This window comes from Urocampus carinirostris, chromosome 20 (genome assembly GCF_059441175.1).
Source record: "Urocampus carinirostris isolate Australia breed hairy pipefish chromosome 20, RoL_Ucar_1.0, whole genome shotgun sequence".
In the NCBI taxonomy this organism is placed as follows: Eukaryota; Metazoa; Chordata; class Actinopteri; order Syngnathiformes; family Syngnathidae; genus Urocampus; species Urocampus carinirostris.
This window is the reverse complement of record NC_142368.1, coordinates 8,007,891-8,032,979: the sequence shown is the minus strand read 5'-3', so window position 1 is coordinate 8,032,979 and position 25,089 is coordinate 8,007,891. Positions and strand designations below refer to the sequence as shown.

At 41.3% G+C, this 25,089-nt stretch overlaps 1 protein-coding gene across 1 annotated transcript; it reads left to right on the top strand.

Annotated features, from left to right (window-relative positions):
- The first annotated feature begins 883 nt into the window (after positions 1 to 883).
- rbm25b (RNA binding motif protein 25b) lies at positions 884 to 25,079 on the top strand. The gene is made up of 17 exons (XM_088325041.1): positions 884 to 1,038; positions 1,410 to 1,510; positions 1,584 to 1,789; positions 1,861 to 1,918; positions 2,096 to 2,256; positions 9,045 to 9,221; positions 9,283 to 9,366; positions 11,766 to 12,073; positions 17,568 to 17,685; positions 17,744 to 17,833; positions 18,841 to 18,914; positions 20,803 to 20,953; positions 21,043 to 21,442; positions 23,127 to 23,410; positions 24,228 to 24,326; positions 24,393 to 24,440; positions 24,756 to 25,079. Exons 2-17 carry the CDS (start codon positions 1,432 to 1,434, stop codon positions 24,846 to 24,848), a joined length of 2,430 nt encoding a protein of 809 aa, XP_088181167.1. The 5' UTR covers positions 884 to 1,038; positions 1,410 to 1,431; the 3' UTR covers positions 24,849 to 25,079.
- The last annotated feature ends 10 nt before the right edge of the window (positions 25,080 to 25,089 follow it).

The window sequence follows — 25,089 nt, the reverse complement described above, 5'->3', positions numbered from 1 at the left end:
GTTACTTATGAGATCAAAACATAAACAAGTTTAATGTTGCGTTTATGTTATGCTCGGAAAGTTAGGTTTCCAAACGATTTACCTTAACATTTCTTTTCAATTTATTAATTTCGAGTCATAAATGTGTAACATACTCACAGTGGCACCCCAACATTTCTTAAAAGTGTATAAATGTTATAAATAAAATAGGGGAAGTTGATTTATAGCGGGCAATTGGATCCACAACACAGTATGTGACGTATTTATTTAATGGTCGTTCAGAGAAAATAACGCCTGGGCTTTGTTTTGGATGAGACGTTAACTCAAATGAGGGCACGATTAATAAAGTAAAGAATACGATTGTGTTATTTGTATCTTGTTGGGTTTTCCCGCGGGCGTCATTTTAATCGACAAAAACACTCTTGGTATTATGTCATAAATATAACAAACACTCAGTTTTGTTTTAGGTAAATATATTTTAGGAGTGTCTTGAGTGTCGATAAAACCTCATATTGTTGTAATATGATATGAAATTGCGAATGTGTTTAATTGCTGTTAAACATGTCGACAAAAATTGTTTAAACGTCATATTGTTAGAAAATGATATAGCGAAATTGTGAATATGCTTAATTGCTGTTAAAAGTGTCAAGAAAAAATGTTAAAACCTCACATTGTTTATTTGCTGTTAAAAGTGTCAATAAAATTGTTCAAAAAAAAAAACTTATTATGAACCTGTACTGTATTTCTTTACGGAACGTGGTTGATTTCTTATTGTATGTGAAAATATAGAAACAATGAATTCATGAGCATACGCAGCCATGTTCGGCTTGTTCGATTTGCTCATTCTGGTGCTTTCAAACCGTGAAAAAAACAGTAGCTCCTCCCGCCGGTCACATTTGGGAACTACAACCACGCGATTATTCGCTACCTCTCCATTTAGCTAGCATTTGTGTAATAGCAGGCCGGTTCCTTATCCAGTTCTAGCATTTTTTGAAAGACTTCTACACTTTGAAAACAAGTTTTAGTCGTTTCAGTATATCAAAAAGGGAACATTTTGGGGTAGGTAAAATGTGGACGCGCATTTTAACGTTATTTTCAACGCAAAATTGTTAACATGTTTTAGCTTTCGTTTGGCGCATGCGAACCATGCTTGATAATTTAGCAATTCTCGGGAAAGTTTCTCTTGTTTTTGATTATATCGTTATAATAGTAAAAAAATAGAACACTTGGAACGTCAGAGGGTCGATTTATGAAAACCTAAACCCCGCGGAGTTTTGACACATCGATCGTGAAATATTTCCTTAGCAGTGTTGCCGCTTTTAGCAGGTTGTTATTCCAGGGTGGTTGAATTGCAATTGCAAATAAATCATACCTATTAAATATTGCAATTGCTTTAGGAGTAATGCAATTTTGTCATTATTTTTCACTAGGTTGGTCTAGATTAGACCCACGATGTCTTTTCCTCCACATTTAAACCGGCCACTGTTGCCCCCTCCTGGGCTACCCCCTCAGTATGCTGGTTTCCCTCCAGGTAAGTGCCCAAAGAATCCCCTCGGTTATGACTTTTCGCAACCAAATAGTAATGCACAGCTTTCTTCTTGCAGGCACACCGATGATCCCAGTTCACATGGGCATCATGACCCCTAACCCTGTAATAGTGTCGTCCCTGCCCGTGCTCAGCAAACCTCCAATGCATAGGAAGGAAGCTCTCCTCCGACCCAGAGATGAAGAGGCCGGCCCGACTACCACTGTGTTTGTGGGGAACATATCTGAAAAAGCTTCTGATATGCTCATTCGACAGCTGCTAGCGGTACGTGAAGGGTTTATGTACAATTTCTCACCTCTGATACTCAGAATTATTTGTTTGTGCCCTTGTTACAGAAATGTGGTATTGTTCTGAGCTGGAAAAGAGTACAAGGAGCCTCAGGCAAGCTGCAAGGTAACCTGTGATGATTACCTGCATATCTTGCTTTGATTGCCAGATATAACATTTTATTGTGGAAAATGAGTGAATGAATCACTTGCTCTATGGTTCGTTTGAATGATTTCCAACCATAATAGAAATAAAAAGGTTCGTCATCTGGACTTGTAAACATTGTCACGTTTCTCCCTTTAGCATTTGGGTTTTGTGAGTACAAAGAGCCAGACTCCACTCTACGAGCTCTGCGGCTACTTCACGACATGCATATTGGGGACAAGAATCTTCTCGTCCGAGTGGATCCTAAAACTGAAGCCCAGCTCGAAGAGTGGAAGGCCAAAAAAAGGAGTATGAATGGGGTAAGAAATGTATTTTATTCATATTTTTATATATAACTTTTTATTTCTCACACACAATTTGTCACCCTCCATACAGCAACACGGACAAAAAATAGATACAATTGACATTCCCATAATTAACAAAAGAATAGCAACAAGAAATATAATAAAATAAATACAATTAAAAGGTGTTTCGACACGGCGGCAGTAGCTCAGGAGGTAGAGCGCTCGTCTTGGGATCAAGCGATCCTAGTTCGAATGCCGGCTTGTCCGTGTTACATGCCGAAGTGTCCTTGGGTAAGACACTGAACCCCTAATACCCCCAATAAGCAGGTTAGCGTCTTACATGGCTGCAATACAAGACCGCTATTGGAAAATGCGGAGCACATTGTAAAGCGCTTTGGGAAGTCATTGACTTGAAAAGCGCTATATAGAAAAAAATGCAGAAATACATTTCTCAAATTTATCTAGTTTCAGTTGAAGTTTCTCCATTGTTTTATGTCAGGAGGTTGTGGTTTCAACCAGGAAACGGTGATCACTTTCTTTGCTACCAGAAGCATGAACCTTAGTAAATATTTGTATTGACCAGTCAATAACGCTTCTGGCAAAATTCCTAATACATAGGTCACTGGGTCCAACCGCAACTCCCAACTAATAATTAAGTTTATTTCTGTCTGATACTTCTCCAGAAATGTAATATCACAGGGAAATTCCAGAAAATATGCGTGTACTCCCCCACCCTCCCACAGTTCCGTCAACATAAATTGGTTGTATTCTTTTATTTTGAAGTGATGGAGGGTGTATAGTAGTAGCACATTTTTACCTTCCATTCAAACTCCCTCTATGTCAGACTGCTGGTTATTTTGTGTCCCTCTTTCAAAGTTTTCTCCCAGTCGTCGTCTTTTAACGCTACATTAGCTTCTAGTTCCCATTTTTCCTTAACCTCCATCTCATCATTACTGAGATCCATTTGCAGGGCTTTATACAATTTTTTTTTGAGGTTACACCCTTTTTTGATTGTCCTTTTGAGTATGATATCAATAATTCCTCAACTTTAGTTGGCTCCTTATTTTCCCCCACTCATCATGTTTTTGGAGGTAATGTCTTAGTTGCAAATATTTATAAAAATCATTTTTAGGCATGTCAGATTCTCGTTGAAGTTGTTCAAAATATTTTAATATCTGTCCTTCAAACACTTGGGTAATCAACATAAATCGTTTTTGTGCCCTTTTTTAAATCCTACATCCATAACCCCAGGTTTTTTTGCTATTTTTGTAGCCCTATTCACCGTGTTTGATATACAGGGATCAGAATTTTCCGCGGATCCGCGGATTTCCGCTGTTTTTGAACCCCAAAGGCATTCCGACTTTTTCACTTTTTCTCTTGCGTAGCAAACAAATTCAAAATCCGACTGTCTCACTCTTTCCTTTATTGCTCTGGCGCACCCTGGCGGCCGTTAGAAAAATTGGCCGCATTGTCGCACAAGCTGCAGGGACTGAACTGCATTTGAACTTATCTTGCAGTATTTACAAAAAAATCAGTTATGTGGGCAAATTATTTTAATCTTCTAAAAATGTTACTTAAATGATAAATATAAGCATGGTTTTGGACAAGTAAATTGCCTAAAACCCAGGTTTTTTGGGGGGTGGGGGTGCTCCGCCCTGGTTTATTCCTGGACGCTGGCTATTTCAGCTGAAAATGAAAATCTCCATTCTGATCCCTGGATATATATATATATATATATATATATATATATATATATAATTGTATTGTTGACCATGTTTTTTAATAGTTCCCTTAATCCATTCATTCTGGAGTTTTAACTTCTTCCACATCGCTACTGATATGAATAAGGATTCCACAGGCGGATTTGGACAAGACCGCAGCTTTATGTCCACCCATATTGTATATTTGTCTTTAGTAATCCACAGGATAAGAGCTCTAATTTGAGCTGCTCAATAATTATTTCTAATATTGGGTAGATCTAAGCCCCCTTTTTCTTTGGAGGCTAAAAGTGTTTTGTATTTAATTCTAGGTTTATTATTTTGTCAAAGGAATTTTGATATCAATGTATTGAACACTAAATGTGGATGAGACTGAAACAGAAATAATAGTGTTGGTAATATGTTCATTCTAATTATTTGTACCCTTCCAATAAGGCTTAAAGGCAAAACCTCCAATCTTGCCAAATCCTTCTTTATTTCCTTCTTCAATTTCCCATAATTTGCATCAAACAGCTGCGTGGAATGCGGTGTAGTAGTCACCCCCAAATATTTAAACCCTTTATTTGTCCATTTTAAATCAAATACTTCTATCGCCTCTGTTGGTCAATTTCCTGATATCATTATTGCTACTGATTTACTCTCATTACTCAAATAACCAGCGACTTCTCCATATACAGTGCATACGGAAAGTATTCACAGCGCTTCACTTTTTCCACATTTTGTTATGTTACAGCCTCATTCCAAATTGTATTAATTTAATCTATCTCAAAATTCTACACAAAATACTCCATTATGACGATGTGTAAAAGTTTTTTTTTTTTTTTTATATATTCATTAAAAATAGAAAACTAAGAAATCACATTTACATACGTATTCACAGCCTTTGCCATAAAGCTCAAAATTGAGCTCAGGTGCATCTTTTTTCCACTGATCATCCTTGAGATCTTTCTACAGCTTAATTGGAGTCCACCTGCAGTACATTCAGTTGATTGGACATGATTTGGAAAGGCACACACCTGTCTATATAAGGTCCCACAATTGAGTGTGCATGTCAGAGCACAAACACCAAGCATGAAGTCAAAAGAACTGTCTGTAGACCTGCGAGACAGGATTGTCTTGAGGCACAAATCTGGGGAAGGATACAGACAAATTTCTGCTGCTTTGAATGTCCCAATGAGCACAGTGGCCTCCATTATTCGTAAATGGAAGACATTTGGAACCACCAGGACACTTCCTAGAGCTGTCCGGCCTTCTAAACTGAGCGATCGGGGAAGAGGGGCCTTAGTCAGGGAGGTGACCAAGAACCCGATGGTCACTCTGTCAGAGCTCCAGCGTTCCTCTGTGGAGAGAGGAGAGCCTTCCAGAAGGACAACCATCTCTGCAGCAATCCACCAATCAGGCCTGTATGGTAGAGTGGTCAGACGAAAGCCACTCCTTACTAAAAGGAACATGGAAGCCCGTCTGGAATTTGCCAAAAAGCACCTGAATGACTCTCAGACCATGAGAAACAAAATTATCTGGTCCGATGAGACAAAGATTGAACTCTTTGGTGTGAATGCCAGGCGCCATGTTTGGAGGAAACCAGGCACCGCTCATCACCAGGCCAATACCATCCCTACAGTGAAGCATGGTGGTGGCAGCATCATGCTGTGGGGATGTTTTTCAGCAGCAGGAACTGGCAGACTAGTCAGGATAGAAGGAAAAGGGAATGCAGCAATATATAGAGATATCCAGGATGAAAACCTGCTCCAGAGCGCTCTTGACCTCAGGCTGGGACGAAGGTTCATTTTTCAGCAGGACAACGACCCAAAGCACACAGCCAAGATCTCAAAAGGTTGGCTTCAGAACCACTCCGTGAATGTCCTGGAGTGGCCCAGCCAGAGTCCAGACTTGAATCCGATCGAACATCTCTGGAGAGATCTGAAAATGGCTGTGCACAAACGTCTCCCATCCAACCTGATTGAGCTTGAGACTTATTGCAAAGAAGAATGGGCAAAACTGCCTAAAGATATGTGTGCTAAACTTGTGGAATCATATTCAAAAGGACTTGAGGCTGTATTTGCTGCCAAAGGTGGATCAACAAAGTATTAAGCAAAGGCTGTGAATACTTATGTAAATGTGATTTCTTAGTTTTCTATTTTTAATCAATTCAAAAAAAGTAATATATTTTTTTTTTAACATTGTCATAATGGAGTATTTTGTGTAAAATTTTGAGATAAGAGATTAAATTAATAATGAATGAGGCTGTAACTTAACAAAATGTGGAAAAAGTGAAGCGCTGTGAATACTTTCCGGATGCACTGTATTTTGAAGTTCTCCAACAGTGTTGGTAATGATAAAGAGGGCTCTTTCGCATTACTTACAAGTCATCCGCCAACAGCGTGATTTTATGCTCTTCCCCTCCCTCATCTATTATTCCCCTTATTTGCTCATTTTGTCTTATCGAGTCCACTAGCGGATAGTGGTCCTATGCTTCCTGCAAACAAAAGCCGACTTTAACAGTCCCCTTGCCGGACTCCTCATATTTTTTGCCATGTAGCATTATGCTTTAATACTAACAGTGGAACTCCCGTAAACAACATGAATCCCTTCTGAGGTGGGGATTGCAAAGGTAAATGGTTGTGTAGTGGTAGATAGTGATTTACGGTAATTTCTTCTGTATCCCAGATGAAATTAAAATAGATAATTTAAAACAACAGAATATAGTCAATTTTAGATGTCAAGGAAACGAATAAACATTATTCGCTTTTGGTTTTACATGATTTTATGTGGAGTAGCGAGCGAGTGGGTGGATGCAGAAGAGGAGGGAGACCTTGATGGTGGAATAAAAATGAAATTGATTTTAAAACTTCCACTTGTGAGACTTGCCATGCCCTTACAATACTGTTTTGCTTTAATCTCTGCCATATTCTTAATATTTGTATTGATTTCCCATTTGTTATCTGCATATTCATTAGTAGGGGTAACCATTACTGGGCCTTCTCTGCATGGTTATCATTTTGTTGCTTCCACATTTAACATCACTCCAAGTCTTGGGACCCATAGCTAATAAAAATTGCTGACTCTCGAAGTCTTATCAAATCACCCCTAATTTTGAATAAAATGAAGAGACGGAAGTGCTTATAGGAGGTGGTTCAGCCAACAGGATATCTGCATTTTCTTAATACCCCAATGCAAACCAAATCAAACCAGCATTCTATATGATATTGTCTGATGGCAGAAAGGCATGTTAGAGATGTAACTTGTCATATGCATGAATACCACAAAGTTACCGTAAATTCCGGACTATAGAGCGCACCTGATTATAAGCCGCACCCACCACATTTTGAGAGGATAGTCGCTTTTGTACTTACACAAGCCGCACCTGTATTTAAGCCGCATGCGCCCAAATTAAAATATGTAACGTAATTGTAAAATTAACCCAAACCCAACTTTGAGTCCCGCGATTTTAACTGAACACGAAGTTCACAGTTTAAAAACCACAGCCGGCAAAATAATGGAAAACGATACCAGTAGTTAATATTGGTTGCAGACCTGCAGAGTCCGGGTCCCGTTAAAAGTAATCCAAGGAAAAAAAGTGTATATTTCCAAAAGTAAGGGTGGGAAAAATATATATCCACTGTTGTCGTCGTCGTCGTCGTTGAGTCACTCAAGGCGCCTAAGGTAATCCATAGTAGCCCCAGACTCGCTCGTGGGAGGCTCCGTAGTTCTCAGAAGAAGAGGGGGGCTGCGACTGTCCTGTGCCGCCAAGCCTGACGGGGTGCGACCCAAGCAAACCAAGCAGACGAAGCCTCTAAAGTCCTTAGTACTTTCGGACAGGCCGGTGCATGATTTATGGAAGCCCCGTGGGCAGGTAGTACAGGTGATTGGGGTGTGGTCGCAGCGAATGGTTCGAAAGCACCACTGGCATTTGGACTGGGGGCCAGGGTTGCTCTCGAAGTTGCCCGCCCTAAGAAGAACAGAGAGAGGAGAGTAGAAGAGAGAGAAAGAGAGGGACGGATAGAAAGAGAAAGACAGACAGAAAAAAAGGCAAAAAGGGGGAAAAGAGAGTGAGAGAGGTGGGGAGAGAGTAGGAAAGAGAGGGATAGAGAAAATGAGAGACAAGAGTGTAAAGGGGGAAGAGAGAAAAGGAGAGACAAAGAAGGAGAGAGGAGCAAGAAAGAAAGAAAGAGCGAGTCTGAGTGGACTGAGTTGGATTCGTAAGGCTCCCCCGGGAGAGAGCCCTTCGCAGGACACCACGGGAAGGTTCCTAGTCTTTGTCCTGCATCCACTGTTGTCTGCCGTGTCCACAAACACTCACCTTTACCGGTCCCCACTTCCCGTCATCCCCCGCGTCTGTTACGCCCCTTCTTTTTAATTGGTCAGTGCAAGACTTATCAGAATAAGTGTCCAAAATAAATACATTACAAAAATATACAGTTGCAAATACATATTATACATGGTTACACATATTTACAAAGAAAGACGGTACACCGAGAGAGTTTTCAAAGCTTTAATAATAATATTATAACTTTCATCCCAAACCGTGCCTGTGAAGGGTAGCAAAACGCTACTAGAAACACGCTCGCTACACAATAAACCGATTTGTTAAAAACAATCCATTCGTGCAGAAACCACGGTAAACCGTCCTCATCTACCTCCTTATAATTGACGTCATCAAAGTTGTCTTCCCCAGTATGGGTAAGAGACTTTGTCATATAGACTACGTTCCACGCTCCCTTAATCAAAATCATGCTAGCAACACGCTCGCAAGGTAAAGTTTGCGTGCAGTAGCTCTCCTTCCTTCTTTATCGGACTGCTCGATTGCGTTTAGCTTGTAAGCTGCGTCATGTGCCTTGAATTCGAGCGCCGCTGGTGGCTGTTAGAAAAATTACATAAATTGGCCGCATCACTGAATAAGCCGCAGGGTTGAAAGTTTGGGGAAAAAAGTAGCGGCTTGTAGTCCGGAATTTGCGGTAGATTTTTCAGAGTTTTGGGGAACTCAAGGTTAGTTGTTGTCGCCGTACTGTGAGTAAAACCTTTTACTCCACATCGTAACGTGAACATGTTGTTAGTACTGTACTGAATATGTGTTTGTTTTCCTAGAAATCAGAAGCAGAAAATGGAGAAGAGGAGGTTTTGGATGAGGAGACCATAAAAAAGGATCAGATTGTCCAGAGTGCTATTGATAGTTTAATGCGGGAATACGCTGAAGAGCTCAGCGCGCCTTCACAGGACGAAGAATCCCTGCGGCGAAAAAGAAAAAAGGACAAAAACAATGAGGTGTGCTGAGCAAAATCATTCAATCTCAGAGTCAAACATTCATCAAAACTTCAAATCGCAGGATGACTTAAATACAATGGAAATGGAGGAGGAGAAGAGAGACCTGATTACCAGAGAGATTAGTAAATTTCGAGACACTCACAAGGTAAAATCCTTTTTTTGATCCTCTTGTTGACATTACAGGTTTTTGGACAGCAGCTCACAGTATAGTTCACTCGTTTACTTTCCACACATTTATTCAGACTGCAGCACGAATTGGATGCCATTCAAATACACTTAATTTGCTTCACACTTAATGCAACAGTTGTGTAGTGAATATATTTAGGAGTGACTATTGAATTAATCACACACATAACATACAATGCATGGAGACGATGAAAAGTTACTTAAAAGCTAATCTATTGATTAAACCCCACCATTATGATAGTGATCATATGGTGACTAAAGCAAGATGAATCACAGAGCTTTGGAAAAAGTTGCACGGATAGGATGTAAGTATGAGCTTTCCTTTACTTCATAAATCAACTGGGCGCCCCCCTCATGAAGACTTGCGGAGGGGCAACTGCAAGCCACTTTGGCCCCTCACAGATTCTGAGCAATCTCTATGGAAGCCCAAGAGGGACAAGTTGAATTGAATTAAAAACAATGATATTGCTAAGTAACAGTCAACAAATTCTTAAGAGCGATTCATATTTAAAATAAGTTGGCATTATTATTAAATGTGTACTTAACATTTTTCCAAATCTAGCAATTAAAATGTTATTCAATGAAAGCTTTTATCATTTTAAAGTGGTTTAGGGTTCTCATACTTATGTCTTTCAAAACAATTCAATTGGCAATGTTCATTTTTATTTCACGTTACATTTCAGAATGCATCTTTTAAGAGGAGTAGCTGTCTATCATATCACAGTAGGCGGGGCATCAGGACAGAATGTCCAGGAAAACCATTCGATTGTTTGGATTAAGCACAGGCCCAACCCACCGACTTTGACAGAGCGTTTTGAAATGGGAGTTTTTTTGTTTTTTTTTTTAAACTTAAAGATGCAATCACAAGAAGTCTGTGGTTGGATCCCTTAACCACTAAGGTCATAGGGGCACCATTTCCTGACGTGTGTCTTGGACAAGTACAGCCTGATGGCGCCCATCCCTTTCAAGGCCAACAAATGTTTCCACCCGGTCTCTCTTGCATGTTAAGCGAAAGTGCTAACCACTGCACTAAAGTAACACAGACTACAATTACATCCTCTAAAGCCTTCATGAGCGTAAGGAGAAAGTCAAAAACCACACCATGAGGAAATGAAGAAACCTTGAGTAGGGGCCGCGCATATGGTAAAAAATCACCTTGATAGATTTTGAAGAACAGTCCCTCTCTTTTAAAAAAAGAATAGTGGTTATTTAGTTGTTCCTTACTTCATAATTTATTTTGTATTGATCGCATTTCTGCACTCTTGGGCTTCCACAAATTTGTGCCCTTTAACGGCGCCCCCCTACTGCCAAAGTGTGCGTGAGCCTTTGCGAGTCTTCTGTACAACGTTGTTCTCGTGATGCTCATGTTGAAAGCGACTTGTCCATAACCATGGCCGTAGTATTGAAAATGGCGCTTCAGTACGGGGATAATAAAGGAGGTGGGCGCCCCCTTTACAGCAGCATGGCGATCTGAAGACTATGAAGGTACGTGCCTCTGCATGCAGTCACACTTTGAGGTGTCGTTTCTGGATGTTGTCGTCTTTCAGACTCTGCCTTTAGCGATAATATGGTCAGAATGAGCATGCACATGTTTTGATTTTGTATATATCTTTTAAAGCTAAATCAGATATTTTTCCATCCATGATAACACAGAAAGGTAAGTGAAGTAACAACCAAACTCATAGACTTCAAGTATTATTTCTGGTTTTACATTAGACCCAAGGCTTGTCCATCACAGCATTGTTATGTGTATGCTCATCCACTCGATTTGAATTCCGCTTTTTTGACTAAGCAAATATTCTCTCATGAAAAGCCTTGTGTTTAATTTGATGGCAGAGTTGATTTATAAGTGTGTGAGAGTGTGTCTTGGGTCTCCAAACGACGCCGTAGACTCCAGCAAGGGGGTAAGAACGTTTCTCCAATACTTCTTATTTGATCTGTGAAGAAATGTGCTCACTGAAATTAAAGGCTGTTTGTGTTGATGATGTTAACGCCAATTCAAAGGCCATAACGTGTTTCCCTTGTATACCGTTTGACCTGCTTTCCTCCCAGGCCTAGCTTAAAGGGCTTATAGGGGCAGCGAAGGGCTGAGTCCATAGGTCATCACCTGTAAGTCTCAAAAAAAAAACAAGTTTAAGCAAAGACTAACATCTGTCCGGTTTCTCCCCCCACCCTCCCCGTCGTTTCTCGTATATATTTTACTGTTAAATCCACGCTAAATTTGAATCAAGTAAGCTTGAGGATTTGCATGGACGAGTCTGCGCGTACCAAAAGCTCGTCTTGTCCGCGCAGAAACCTCTGAAGTCGAACGCGACCTTTCGACTAGGTTCTCAACCCGGGTGTGCTTTGCTCTGACAGAAAAGGGAGGAGGAGAAGGACAAGCGCGAGAAGGAACGTCTGGAGTTTGAGCGGGAGAAGCGAGAGAGGGAAAAGGAGCGAGAGCGCGAGAGAGAGCGGCGTGACCGCGAGAAGGAGAAGGACCGTGAGAAGGATCGCGAGAAGGACCGCGAGAAGGACCGCGAAAAGGACCGCGAGAAGGAAAGAGAGAGGGACAGGGAACGAGAGAACGAGCGACAGAGGGAAAAAGAGCGCGAGCGCAGGACCAGAGAGCGAGACTGGGAGAGGGACAGAAGCCGGGACAAGAGTATCGCTCGCAGCCGCTCCAGGTAACGTGAAAGAGAGATCAGTTTTAACGAGGGATGCTTTGAAATGTGTAACCCCTGGCCAAACACTAAGATTCAAGTCAAGTCATGTTTATTTGTATAGCCCTTAATCACAAAGAGTCTCAAAGGGCTGCGCAGATTAAAGCCTATTGCAAACTACAGACTATTACGACACCATCCCCTTATATTGTTAACATAAAATGTAGGTTATTCATATGCTATAGAATAGAAATGTGTTTTAAGCATAGATTTAAACATTTCCACTGAGGTTGCAGATCAAATTTCAGGTGGAAGAGCATTCCACAGCACCGGGGCCCGAATGGAGAACGCTCTTGAACCTGCTGATCTCTTCTTGGCTCTTGGGATCACTAGTAGACCAGCTTTTTCCGAGCGAAGGCTCCGGACCGGGACATAGGGGCAGATCAGATCTGAAAGATAAGAGGGAGCAAGTCCATGTATGATTTTATATAATACCAACAGATCTTTAAAATCACATCTCAAGCTAACAGGGAGCCAATGCAGGTTAGCTAAAATCGGGGTAATGTGGTCAAACTTTCTTGTCTTAGTTAAAAGCCTCGCAGCATTTTGTACTAGCTGAAGGCTCTTGATTTTGGACTTCGGAAGACCCAAGATCAAGGTCACAACACAGAAAAAAAAACACATTAACCTAGCTTTTAATGGACTGGGCACTGAATAAGCCAAGAAAACAGAAAAAAAGATGACAATGGTGCAGTTGTTGGCGCAGTCCATGAGACAAAGCCGTCACACTTGAATTTTCGTCATAGTAAATAATAGAAATGCTAAATACATATATTTGATTAAATCTATGAATTAATAATGATGCTCGAGTCTGTGTTCCGCAGCAATATAAAAATACCGCTTAAAATTTGTCTCACTCCTGCAGTTACCAAGGTGTTGAGGCTAAGGATCGACCGATATGGGTTTTTCAGGGCCAATGCCGTTCATTAGTATTAGGAGGAGGCCGAGAACTGATATTAATTTGCTATAAAAGGTTGAAAATTACAGTACGTTTTTAATAATGCAAAAGGACACCAAAATATTTGTTATGAATTCAAATAAAACTGAAATAGTGTTTTGAAATATTTTACAATAAATTAAGAATTTCACAACAAACCCGACTAATAAGTGTGATATTCCTCTGTAGTCTGCCAAAGCCACTACAAACACCATATGCTTGATGTGTGTCTTACCTTGCAAAGAGTAGTCAGATTCTAAATTCAATTCAAACATTGGTTTAAACAGGGGTAATCCAAGATAAAAACAGGGTCTCATTCACAATGGGTCTCTGGTTTTAGCCATTAGTGAACAACTACAGTGCATCCGTAAAGTAGATAGATAGATAGATAGATAGATAGATACTTTATTCATCCCCTAAGGGAAATTCACAGCGCTTCACTTTTTCCACATTTTATGTTACAGCTTCATTCCAAATTGTATTAATTTAATCTCTTATCTCAAAATTCTACACAAAATACTCCATTATGGCAATGTGAAAAAGTTTTTTTTTTTTTTACTCTTTTTGAATTGATCAAAAATAGAAAACTTAGAAATCACATTTACATGAGTAGTCACAGCCTTTGCTTAATACTTTGTTGATCCACCTTTGGCAGCAAATACAGCCTCAAGTCCTTTTGAATATGATTCCACAAGTTTAGCACACCTATCTTTAGGCAGTTTTGCCCATTCTTCTTTGCAATAAGTCTCAAGCTCAATCAGGTTGGATGGGAGACGTTTGTGCACAGCCATTTTCAGATCTCTCCAGAGATGTTCGATCAGATTCAAGTCTGGACTCTGGCTGGGCCACTCCAGGACATTCACGGAGTGGTTCTGAAGCCAATCTTTTGAGATCTTGGCTGTGTGCTTTGGGTCGTTGTCCTGCTGAAAAATGAACCTTCGCCCCAGCCTGAGGTCAAGAGCGCTCTGGAGCAGGTTTTCATCCAGGATATCTCTATATATTGCTGCATTCCTTTTTCCTTCTATCCCGACTAGTCTGCCAGTTCCTGCTGCTGAAAAACATCCCCACAGCATGATGCTGCCACCACCATGCTTCACTGTAGGGATGGTATTGGCCTGGTGATGAGCGGTGCCTGGTTTCCTCCAAACATGGCGCCTGGCATTCACACCAAAGAGTTCAATTTTTGTCTCATCACACCAGAGAATTTTGTTTCTCATGGTCTGAGAGTCATTCAGGTGTTTTATGGCAAATTCCTTACGGGCTTCCATGTTCCTTTTAGTAAGGAGTGGCTTTCGTCTGACCACTCTACCAGACAGGCCTGATTGGTGGATTGCTGCAGAGATGGTTGTCCTTCTGGAAGGCTCTCCTCTCTCCACAGAGGAATGCTGGAGCTCTGACAGAGTGACCATTGGGTTCTTGGTCACCTCCCTGACTAAGGCCCTTCTTCCCCGATCGCTCAGTTTAGAAGGCTGGCCAGCTCTAGGGAGAGTCCTGGTGGTTCCAAATGTCCTCCATTTACGAATAATGGAGGCCACTGTGCTCATTGGGACCTTCAAAGCAGCAGAAATTTTTCTGTATTCTTCCCCAGATTTGTGCCTCAAGACAATCCTGTCTCTCAGGTCTACAGACAGTTCTTTTGACTTCATGCTTGGTGTTTGTGCTCTGACATGCACACTCAACTGTGTGACCTTATATAGACAGGTGTGTGCCTTTCCAAATCATGTCCAATCAACTGAATTTACTGCAGGTGGACTCCAATTAAGCTGTAGAAAGATCTCAAGGATGATCAGTGGAAAAAAGATGCACCTGTGCTCAATTTTGAGCTTCATGGCAAAAGCTGTGAATACTTATGTAAATGTGATTTCTTAGTTTTCTATTTTTAATAAATTCAAAAAAAGTAAAAAAACAACTTTTTCACATTGTCATAATGGAGTATTTTGTGTAGAATTTTGAGATAAGAGATTAAATTAATACAATTTGGAATGAGGCTGTGACATAACAAAATGTGGAAAAAGTGAAGCGCTGTGAATACTTTCCGGATGCACTGTATGTCATAAACATGCATTACTATAAATCTATTATAGCACGCCACATAAAGTCTACGTGTTGCTGAATATAATATTTCGGCTACATTGGGTCGCCTCCAGTGTCGGTGACGTTCACTTTCTGGTTTTGATCAAGTTAATCAATAGTTCTTAAGAAATACACATTATACGGACTACGATCGCGACACTCGTTCTATCTGAAGAGCAGAATTGAGAAGCATAGGAAAATCGGAGGTCACCTGAAAGGGAGTGAGACACCGGTGATTTCTGCTTCCGTGTGCGCGTCGCTTCATGTTGACAACATTTCCTCGACATTTCAGTCAAGGGTAGTTGCGGAGTGGGTGGAGAGAGAATGAGACAGTAAATGCGAATGTAAAAGATATATGAGTGATTACCCCTAACTCTCGCTCCAGTCTTTGACTCAGGGATGTGATTTTTCCGACTATAGTCGGAATTCCGACTTTTTCACTTGCGTAACAAACAAATCAGACTGTCTCACTCTTTCCTTTATTGCTCTGGCGCACCCTGGTGGCCGTTAGAAAAATTGCATAAATTGGCCACATCGTTGCACAAGCTGCAGGGTCTGAACTGCATTTGAACTAACCTTGCAGTAATTACAAAAAAAATCAGGTATGTGGGCAAATTATTTTGTTATTTAAATCTTCTAAAGATGTTAAATTATTAATTTAAGCATGGTTTTGGAGAAGTAAATAGCTTAAAACCCAGGAGCTTTGGGGGAGCATCGCCCCCCCACTGGGCTCTGCCCTGGGCCCCCAAACCCCCGGCTAGGTTTCAGACTTTTTCTCCTCACCTCAATCACATCCCTGGTGACTGCGGAGTGGCTGCGCCCCCATTCGCTTATCTAATCAGAAGGCGCAGGGTCAGAAGCGTTCAAGACGGAAGGCAAGAGAGGAAGAGAAAAGTTCGGCTCCGTTGTTGCTCAGTGTTGTGTTTAATAATCGGTCTAATTACATGCCGATATGTCAACTTCTAGTTGAGGCCAATTTTGTCCTTATCACCGGTTTCAAAACAAGGTGCAAGCAGAGTTATTTTGTAAAAATATCACAAATACTGCAAATAAGGATACCAACTTAGATGATGCTTGGTATGGAGGGCCTGTGTACATCCTGTGTATAGCTGCGCTTATTCCTACTGCTCACCGAATGAAGTTGTTCTAGGTGCTTTCCGACTGCTTTTTGGGTCTTTAAAGTTTGTTGTGTGGCTTTTCATTATTAAGTGTCTCAACAATGAACATAGATCGCTCAGTGAGCTTCCATGTACAGGAATTTTTAGTGATTTACCATCAAAATGGGGTCTGTTCGTGTGACTGACACCTTGAGTGTTGACTGAAGTTTAAATTGTGTCTTATATAATATATATATAGAGGACCAAACCCTCTCCTCTTTCAGTATTGCCTAGGATTTGTTCGTGCGACAATCTGATCCGCACTGAACGGTACGTTGAATATTTGTTGTAGTCCTATTTTACCTCCAAGCCATACGTACTCTTGAAAAGAGCCATATGTAGCTCGCGAGCCATAGGTTCCCGACCTCTGCTGTAAATTTAGCTCCATGGTGTTATGTAAATGTATGCCTTAGTGGTAAGATTAGCAGCCACGCTCTGCATAAAACCTTTACCAAAAAAGGAAATCTAGTCTGTAACGGCGAACCACTCTGAAACCAAAGCGAGTAGATGCCTAAGAAGATGACCTGAAGAACAACAACTATTATTATTGTTTTGTTTTATTTCACACAAATTACAGACATTTACATATTTAAGTATCAAATTACTTCTTTCTAGTTAATTTTTTCAAATGATTTTCACTTCAAAATGTTAATTGTATATTCTGCAACAAGAGAAGAGCCCTAAAAGAAAATTAATTGAAAGGCATGTATATTTTTATTTTCTAATTAACCTTTTTCTGGCTACACTATAGAAAATAACATTGCATGTTTTCTTTATAAATGGAAAATACTTAAAGACAAGTTCTAGAATCGCACAAGAACCTTAAACACCCAAAAAGCCATAGCAAAGCACCTAGAACAAATTCATTCGGTGAGCAGTAGGAATAAGCGGAGGGTGGACACAGGATGTGCACAGTCCCTCCACACCCAGAGCATCTGGACTGAAAGTAGCTAAGTTGGTATCCTCATTTGCAGTATTTGTGACATTTTTACAAAAGAACTCTGCTTGCACCTTGTTTTGAAATCCTGTATATTAAAAATAACAATTCAGTTATATTTTCAAAGACTTAACGTATAAATGTATCACTGTTACTGATTCGGCCGAGAAATTTTCAGTGAATGGTCCCAACACGTTTAGACATTTTCACGCAATGGAATTCTCAGACTGGTAACTGGAACAAAAAAACGCTTAGTTCTCGGTGAGAAATGATACACGAAGGTTCCAAATAGTTGATTCCTGTATGATACGAAAATACCATTACTGTCTAAATGGCAACAAAACGCCCCCACAGGGAGAAGAGCCGGGACCGAGAACGCGAAAAGAAACGGGAAATAGACGACGAAGACGACGTGCACGAAAGGCGCAGGCTGGAGAGGAAACTGCGGGACAAAGAAGCAGCCTATCAGGAGGTAGGAACGGATGTCGGCGTTTGCGGCATAAGGAGACCTGACCCTGTTTTGACCGCAGCGCCTGAAAAACTGGGAGCTCAGGGAGAGGAAGAAAGCGCGGGATTACACCAAAGAAGCCGAGAGGGAAAATGAACGCCGACGGGAGATGGTGAGGGAGGAATTCTGTCATGTATTCAGTGATTACCGTAATTTCACGACCATAAGGCGCACATAAGACGTCTGCGATATTTTCGAAACGTCCTATCTGGCAGTGCGCCCTGTGTTTTATGTAATGTGACGGAGCAGCCCGGTGGCCTTACGGTTGGGTCCCCCTCCCTGATACCGGTTCGAGCCTTGGCCCAGTCAAGACTTTTGGGGTGAAATCTGATGTTTTTGTGAGATGGTTCACATTTCCAACTTAATGAGACTTTTAAGCATTTCTTGGTTGATTGCCATCAGCTGCAATGCTTTGTTAGCGGAAGTGCTCATGGATGCTAACACCGTAGCGTATCTAGCAGTTTGAAAGTTATCGTTCATCGTCTTGATGCTTTTGTTCGATGTATTGAAACGTGTCATATTTCCACCCGGACTACGGTGGCACAGAATATTAAGGAAATAAGGGATTATGGCAGCTTGGTCGGGACTGTGGATCAAGCTTTCGTGACTAAAGCGAACCTGTAAATGGATATTTAGAAAAGCTGCTCTGGTCAAAAACTGAGGTTGAGGATGTTGACGCTTATGTTATGGATTACCAGTTAAAATGTGAGTGCCAAGCTTTTTCTCACCAGCTCTTTATAAACAAATTTTGTTTAATCCGTATTTTTTACTTTGTAGTTAATACTTAAACAGTCCAGAACGAAACTGTTTGGCTTACACTGTATTTTTAAACACGTACTCTTGTATGCTTGTTGCTGTAACGCGGTCGCAAGCACAGGGTTGTTGTGCCCGATCGTGCAGTGCGCCTAGTGCATGCTTTGAATACAGAAATGGAACCAGCTACGGAGACTCTGCCCTTTCACTCGATGCGCCCTATGGTCATGAAAATGTGGTATATCTACTTTCCTGATTTTGGATTTTTATTTTCCACGTTTTTGTTACCTTTCTTACCAACAACTCACTCTGGCTTATTTTTATATTTGGATTCTATCGTGAGACTTTGCTTTTTATGTCCATCAGGGGAAAGAAGGCAAACGTCTTAAAGAGTTCCTGGCAGACTACGATGATGACAGAGATGACCCGAAATACTACTGGTAGGAATCACGTTTAAGCCCATGTGTGTATTGTATAGCTACCTCTAGTGGTGTAAAATACTTCATTCAAGTCGAGTCATATTTCTAATCTAAAAAAAAAAACACTAATAATTTTAATAATAAGCCCAAACACTATCTCAAATGAATGATTTTTTTAAGACTCATGGGTTTAGAAAACGACTTACTTTCTGAGTCCTGCATGGGGTGGTCATGGAACCCCATAATACAGTCCTGTTCAACTTTTTTTATGACTGTTTCCTTCTCTGGCCACTCATGGTAGCCTCTTGGCTGCAGACTTCAACTCGCCACTATTGTTAATATTTGCTCCTCTGTGCAAATCATGCATATTTTGTCCTTCAGTGTCATACAAGCGAACATCGCTGAGTTCTGCAATCCAGGCATCTGGTGTTAGTCATCTTTGACTCTTTATTCCTCTGTTTCCTTCTCTATCCTCATACAAGCTACTGGTTGCTGATTGTGATTCAGGGTATTATTTAATTTGAGAGCCACTCTTTTGTTGCCGATAGTGTGAAGGGCCACTAGTTGAATGAATTGAGTTCTGCAATCCAGGCATCCGGTGCTAGTCATCTTTGACTCTTTTTTCCACTGTTTCCTTCTCTATCCTCATACAAGCTACTGGTTGCTGATTGTGATTCAGGGTACTATTTAATTTGAGAGCCACTCTTTTGTTGCTGACAGGCCGTTTGCATCTTTAGAAAGCTACTTATGTTATTACTCTGTAATTTAAGGATATATGTCAAAATATTTTTTAATGCTCAATGAGGCGTCTGTAGTCCAATTAAAGGGACACTAATATTTAATCACCAAATGGTGTTGGATTGTGTAGTGCAGGTGATTGTCAACCTATTGAATCCACTTTGTTACAAAGTTATTATTTTATGACTAGGTTGAAATCTGTAAACATAGGTTTAAAATGACCCCAACCATTTGAAAAAAATAAGTTTAAAGACATTGATGATGTCTATAATTTCTCATAACAGGTTAGTAATCAAATTTCCTAGGAAATCACTGACCTATCCAGGGTTCTTGTGGATCTCTGAAATGTCTTGAAAGGCATGGAATCTGTTTTTCTAAAAATTGGCATTAAGTCTTATAAATGTGGACACATTAATAAGATTTATATTTGTTTGAAGTTAAAAGATTTTGTCACAATTATCAATCGTCCTTTTCTTAAATATTTATAATTCACCGATTTAATTTGACGGTGACCACAATAACAGAAATATCCAAACTGATGTAGTTTCAGTTGGTCAGGTAATGTGTACAAGGTTTGATGTGCAAAAATATATATATTCATTTTTTGTTTCAATTATGATTTTTGGTCGGTTTGGTCTTCATTTGATTTTAAAAGGCTTTGAAAAACATCTTGGAATTTAATCTAATTAGCCCTGCGTGCTACCCTGGTGCTAATTAGGGGCAACTTGGTATCCGTGGGCACCATGTTGAATACCCCTGCTCTAGGCGCTTTTTTTCAGTCGCTCCGGGTATATACGTCTCAATAGTTCTTTTATCGTTGCTCCCTGGGACTAATAGCAGTTTCTTGTCCTGTTACTGGCTTCGATTCATCCTTTTTCATGCAAGAACATATAGAATGAGGCTTCTGAATTTTGCTAACTGTAGTGTATATTTCAATGCTCACACTCCATTTTCTCAGTTGTAATACCATGAGTAGGGAATAAGACTGTCAATTGAAGTTTTTCTTTTCAGTATTTGTTTTTCTCGACAAAGACATTATTCACGCCTAGTATGACATGATTGCAGACGAACAGACTCCTTGGCCTACATTGGTAGCAGACATATTGGGGGAGGGGGGAAACCCCCGCAGTCATTGTTCTGAAAGCATCCTCGTACTCTTTCCGGCCACTAGGGGCAGCGCGCTGCAGAAGCGCCTGCGAGACAGAGAGAAGGAGGTGGAGGCGGATGAGCGCGACAGGAAGAGGGAGAAGGAGGAGCTGGAGAAAATCAGACAGAGGCTGCTCGACGAGGGACACCCGGACCCCGACTCGGAGCTGCGCAGGGTAAAAATAAACGTCATCTGTGTGTGAGAGATTTGTCATTGTGAAGGTGGCGTCATCATTCCCTGCACATTGATCCCCCATCGGGTTAGATGGAGGAGGAAGAGGAGGAGCGGCTGAGACGGCCTCCCTTCGTCCGAGACCCGGAACCCGAGGAGCCCCGGGAGCACCGCCGCAGGGTTTCCCGCGACCACCGGGAGAACCGCCGAGCCGAGCGCCGACCGGCCCCCGCCCGCTCGGAGGGTGAAGAAATGGAGGACGGCGAGGAGGAGGAAGAGGAGGAGGAGAACCGGGAAGTCAAGCCTTACCTCAAGCCTACCATGAGGCCCATCACGGCGGCGCCGTCCGTCTCCTCGGCGAGCGGGGGGGGCTCGCCCGGCACGCCGGGTGACGAGTCGCCCTGCGGGATCATCATCCCGCACGAGAACTCGCCCCCCAATAAGCTGCCGGATGAGGAGAACAGACCCAAGATCGGCCTCAGTCTCAAAATGCGTGAGTTGCTCTTCCTCACTTTACAATCTCATCCTATGCAAAGTCCACAACTAGCTAAGTGTGCCTATTTATTTCTTTGCATTTTGATTTTCAGACCCCCCAAAAATATTCAGGATGTATTTTAGCTTTCCACAATTCCAAAAATAAATGCACTGTATATCACATGTACATAATACACGATAGAGTTACACACAGTCCCGTTAAACAAATGTTTAGCGCCACCTAGAGGCAAATTGAATTAATAAGCACTTTTTTTTCCCTCACAGGTTGAGAAATGTATCTATTTTACATAATGAGGCGCAAACATAATGGTAGCTGACATGCTTGTCAGCCATCTTGCTGCTACGGCTGCTCAGAAAAAAAAACAGTCGTTTTCTTTCTATATGTTGTTATTTTCTTCTTTCCTACTTCCCATTCTCTTGTTTTCCTGTCTTGCAGGTTTATACACTTTGAGTCTTCATCATTTGTAATCTTTTTACTCTTTATCAATTGCACCACACAATATAGCGACATCCAGTGGTCAAATTGGCTAAGAAGTACATTGGATATATTGTGCATTCAGGACTAAAAGATTGAATGACACGGAGCAGGGGTCAACAACCTTTTAGAGCCGAGCATTTCTCAAATCTTTTTTTATAGCATGTACTACTCTGAAAATAGCTTACCAGTGTTAGGTCAAATGTTGTATTTAGTAATAGTCGATAACAATTTTCAATAATCAACCTGGTAATAACATAGTAAAACTTTTTTTTATCGTTAATACAGTTGAACTCTACAACATTCCTCTGTTCTGAAGTGGGGATTGCAAAGTGAAGTTGCCATATAAACCTTTTGGTAATGGGCTCATACCCTCCAAACCCTCAGTACCCCGGATTAAAACACCGTCATGTCAAAATAGTACACATTTACAGGACTAAAACAGGGGTATATTTTAAGTAAAATGGTATGATCCCATGAACCGGCCGGATTTCGAGGCATATACATGTAATGAAAAAAGAACGAAATTGTATTTACCTTTTGTGTGATTTGAGCTGGTACCGTGGTGTTAGTGGGTGGATGCAAATGGACAGTGGGTTAAAATGAAAACCAAATTTAAAAAGATGATTGTAATTGTTAGACTGTTGCTTTAATCGCTATCTTTTTCTGAATAATTCCCCAAGTTTTATCTGTTCATGATTTACAGCCAGATTCCTTGGCATTTGTTGTGGTTGAGAGCTTTGTTTCCATGGTTATCGTTTATTGCCTTTTAGCATCACTGCAAGCCTTGGACCAAGAATACAGTATTGTATTGTAGACTTTACAGGGTGCATAAGATTTTGAAGTTATGGGCGGGAGTTTAGCCAATAGTTGTTTAATAGCAAATAGGCATATGAGAGATGTAGGAGGCATGCAAGGATAGTGTTTTTCCGGCTGATAACATGTTTTCGAAGATTTCATAGGTGCTAGTCTGTTAGCTTGACTATTATATCATGCCCCCGTTCTTTGATACCCACACCCTTTAGAGTGCTGCTGCTTCTGTAAGCTAAAATATGTCATCAAGAGCTTAGGGAAGATCTTTACATTCAAAGTGCAATTATAAAGTGCCCTCTATAATTGAAACTAACGGAAAAAGACTTAAACTGTTTGAGTCGAATATTACCGGGTAAACGTCCTGACCCATTATCATGTCCCGTCCCCCCCGCAGCCGCCAGTCCCAGTCAGCCCAATGCGGGCAAGAGGAAGAAGCTCCCCGTGGACAGCGTCTTCGGCAAGTTCGAGGAGGAGGAGGCGGAAGAGCAACCGCGAAAGCGGAAACTGGTCCCCCTGGATTACGACGAGGACAAGGGTGCGACGGAGGGGGTCGAGAGCGCCCCCAAGGGCCCCAACTCGGAAGAGAAACGCAAACACATCAAGAGCTTGATTGAGAAGATTCCCACCGCCAAGCCGGACCTCTTCTCCTACCCGCTGGATTGGTCCATGGTAGACGCGGTAAGGCACATCGCTCGGAATACGTCGGAAGTCTTCAAGCCGAGAGTCACTTTTTGTTCCTAGTCAGCGCAAACGACTCTTCATTTGGAGAGCAATTCAAACAAAAGAAATTCTACTAGAAAATGACATAACCCAGCATTATTTTTAGAACAGGTTCAGCTGCTGCTTTAGGGTAACCATTATTTGGACCTGAGCGGTGATAACTGTCATTCATGATTTTCTTGACTTCCCAACACTCAAAATGTTCTATACATATCCGCAATCACGGTCAAGTCCAGGTATAATTGGGATTCAAAATCCATTCTAACCCAAATCTGTGAATATTTAAGTTTGAGCTTGAAACAAATCAGAATTTTCAAACGTTATACTTGAGCTCCTTTCTCACTGACATTTCTTTCCTTTTCAATAACCTTCTGGTGCATGGACTGAATCCCTTGCTTAGATTCTTTACATACAAAACCAAGAACAATGGATTTTTTTTTTCTTATCCACCAGTCATCAAGAAATTAAATCTGACTTTAATGAGTAACATTTTAGGCAAGATTTTAGGTCAGGTTTGGCCTTAAGAGCTTACGTCTGCAATCAGTTTTGCTGGTGAAGTGGTGTGAACACTCAACTAAAAACTATGCATTCAATGAATACCATTGAAACCTGGGAAATGTATTGAAGTTTATTATATCAAAGATTATGAAGATAACATACACGGCATGGGTGTATAGTACGCCACGTTATCACGACTGGGCTCTCGGATTGACATGAAAATGTACCCGCACGCACAAAATGCGATCCCGGTTCGAGTCCCGCCTTATTTCCTCAGGCGCTGATGGAACGACACGTTCGGCCGTGGATCAACAAAAAGATTATCGAGTACATCGGAGAGGAGGAGCCTACTTTGGTGGATTTCGTCTGCTCCAAGGTGAGAAACCGCCCGCGCATCCTTACCTGAAGACGAGCTCACCTGTGTGTGGTTCCCGCTACGCAGGTGATGGCTCACGGCACGCCGCAGGGAATCTTGGATGACGTCGCCATGGTGAGTGTGAAAAATATTTGAGGAACTCTGATATGTGAATTGTGTAGTTGCGAGGAGAAAACCGATTGATTTTCCATATGTCAAAGTGGGGATAATCGTAGCCTGTTCGAGAGCAAGCTAACTGTAGAGATTGTTACCACATGAACAGAGTCAAATTTAAGCCGCTTTCAACGCAAGCGACCCGAGGCTAAATTCAGCCGAGATAATCGCTATTTTGAGGGGTTACGTAGTATACTAGAACATACTGTTTTTTCATATTTAGCAGAGGTTTAGAGGGTTCTCATTTTTGCTCGCGGTCTGTTTTTATCATTCCAGGTTCTGGACGAAGAAGCCGAAGTGTTCATCGTAAAGATGTGGCGGCTGCTCATTTACGAGACGGAAGCCAAGAAGATCGGGCTCGTCAAATGAACCCCAAATTCCGGGGGAAATAGACTTGGTTTATCGCCACATGTCCTTACCTGCCGTTTTGGGGCTGTACATGTTAATCACGTTCCCGGGATTTTTTTTTCTCCAGCGGAGTACTTGAAGCTAGATTTTGTGGGCAAGGGCGAAGTTATTGTGTCGAAAGTTCTAATGAAAATGACCATTCGCTTTTTATGTTTTAGGGATCATTTCAATAAATGTGTTTTTAAAAAATGACATACCCGAG

Excerpts from the sequence above, each read along its gene's own strand:
- rbm25b (XM_088325041.1), top strand. The coding sequence starts at position 1,432 with ATGTCTTTTCCTCCACATTTAAACCGGCCACTGTTGCCCCCTCCTGGG. Across the intron at positions 1,511-1,583 it reads GTATGCTGGTTTCCCTCCAG|GCACACCGATGATCCCAGTT; the intron begins GTAAGTGCCCAA and ends TTCTTCTTGCAG. Across the intron at positions 24,327-24,392 it reads TGGATTTCGTCTGCTCCAAG|GTGATGGCTCACGGCACGCC; the intron begins GTGAGAAACCGC and ends CCCGCTACGCAG.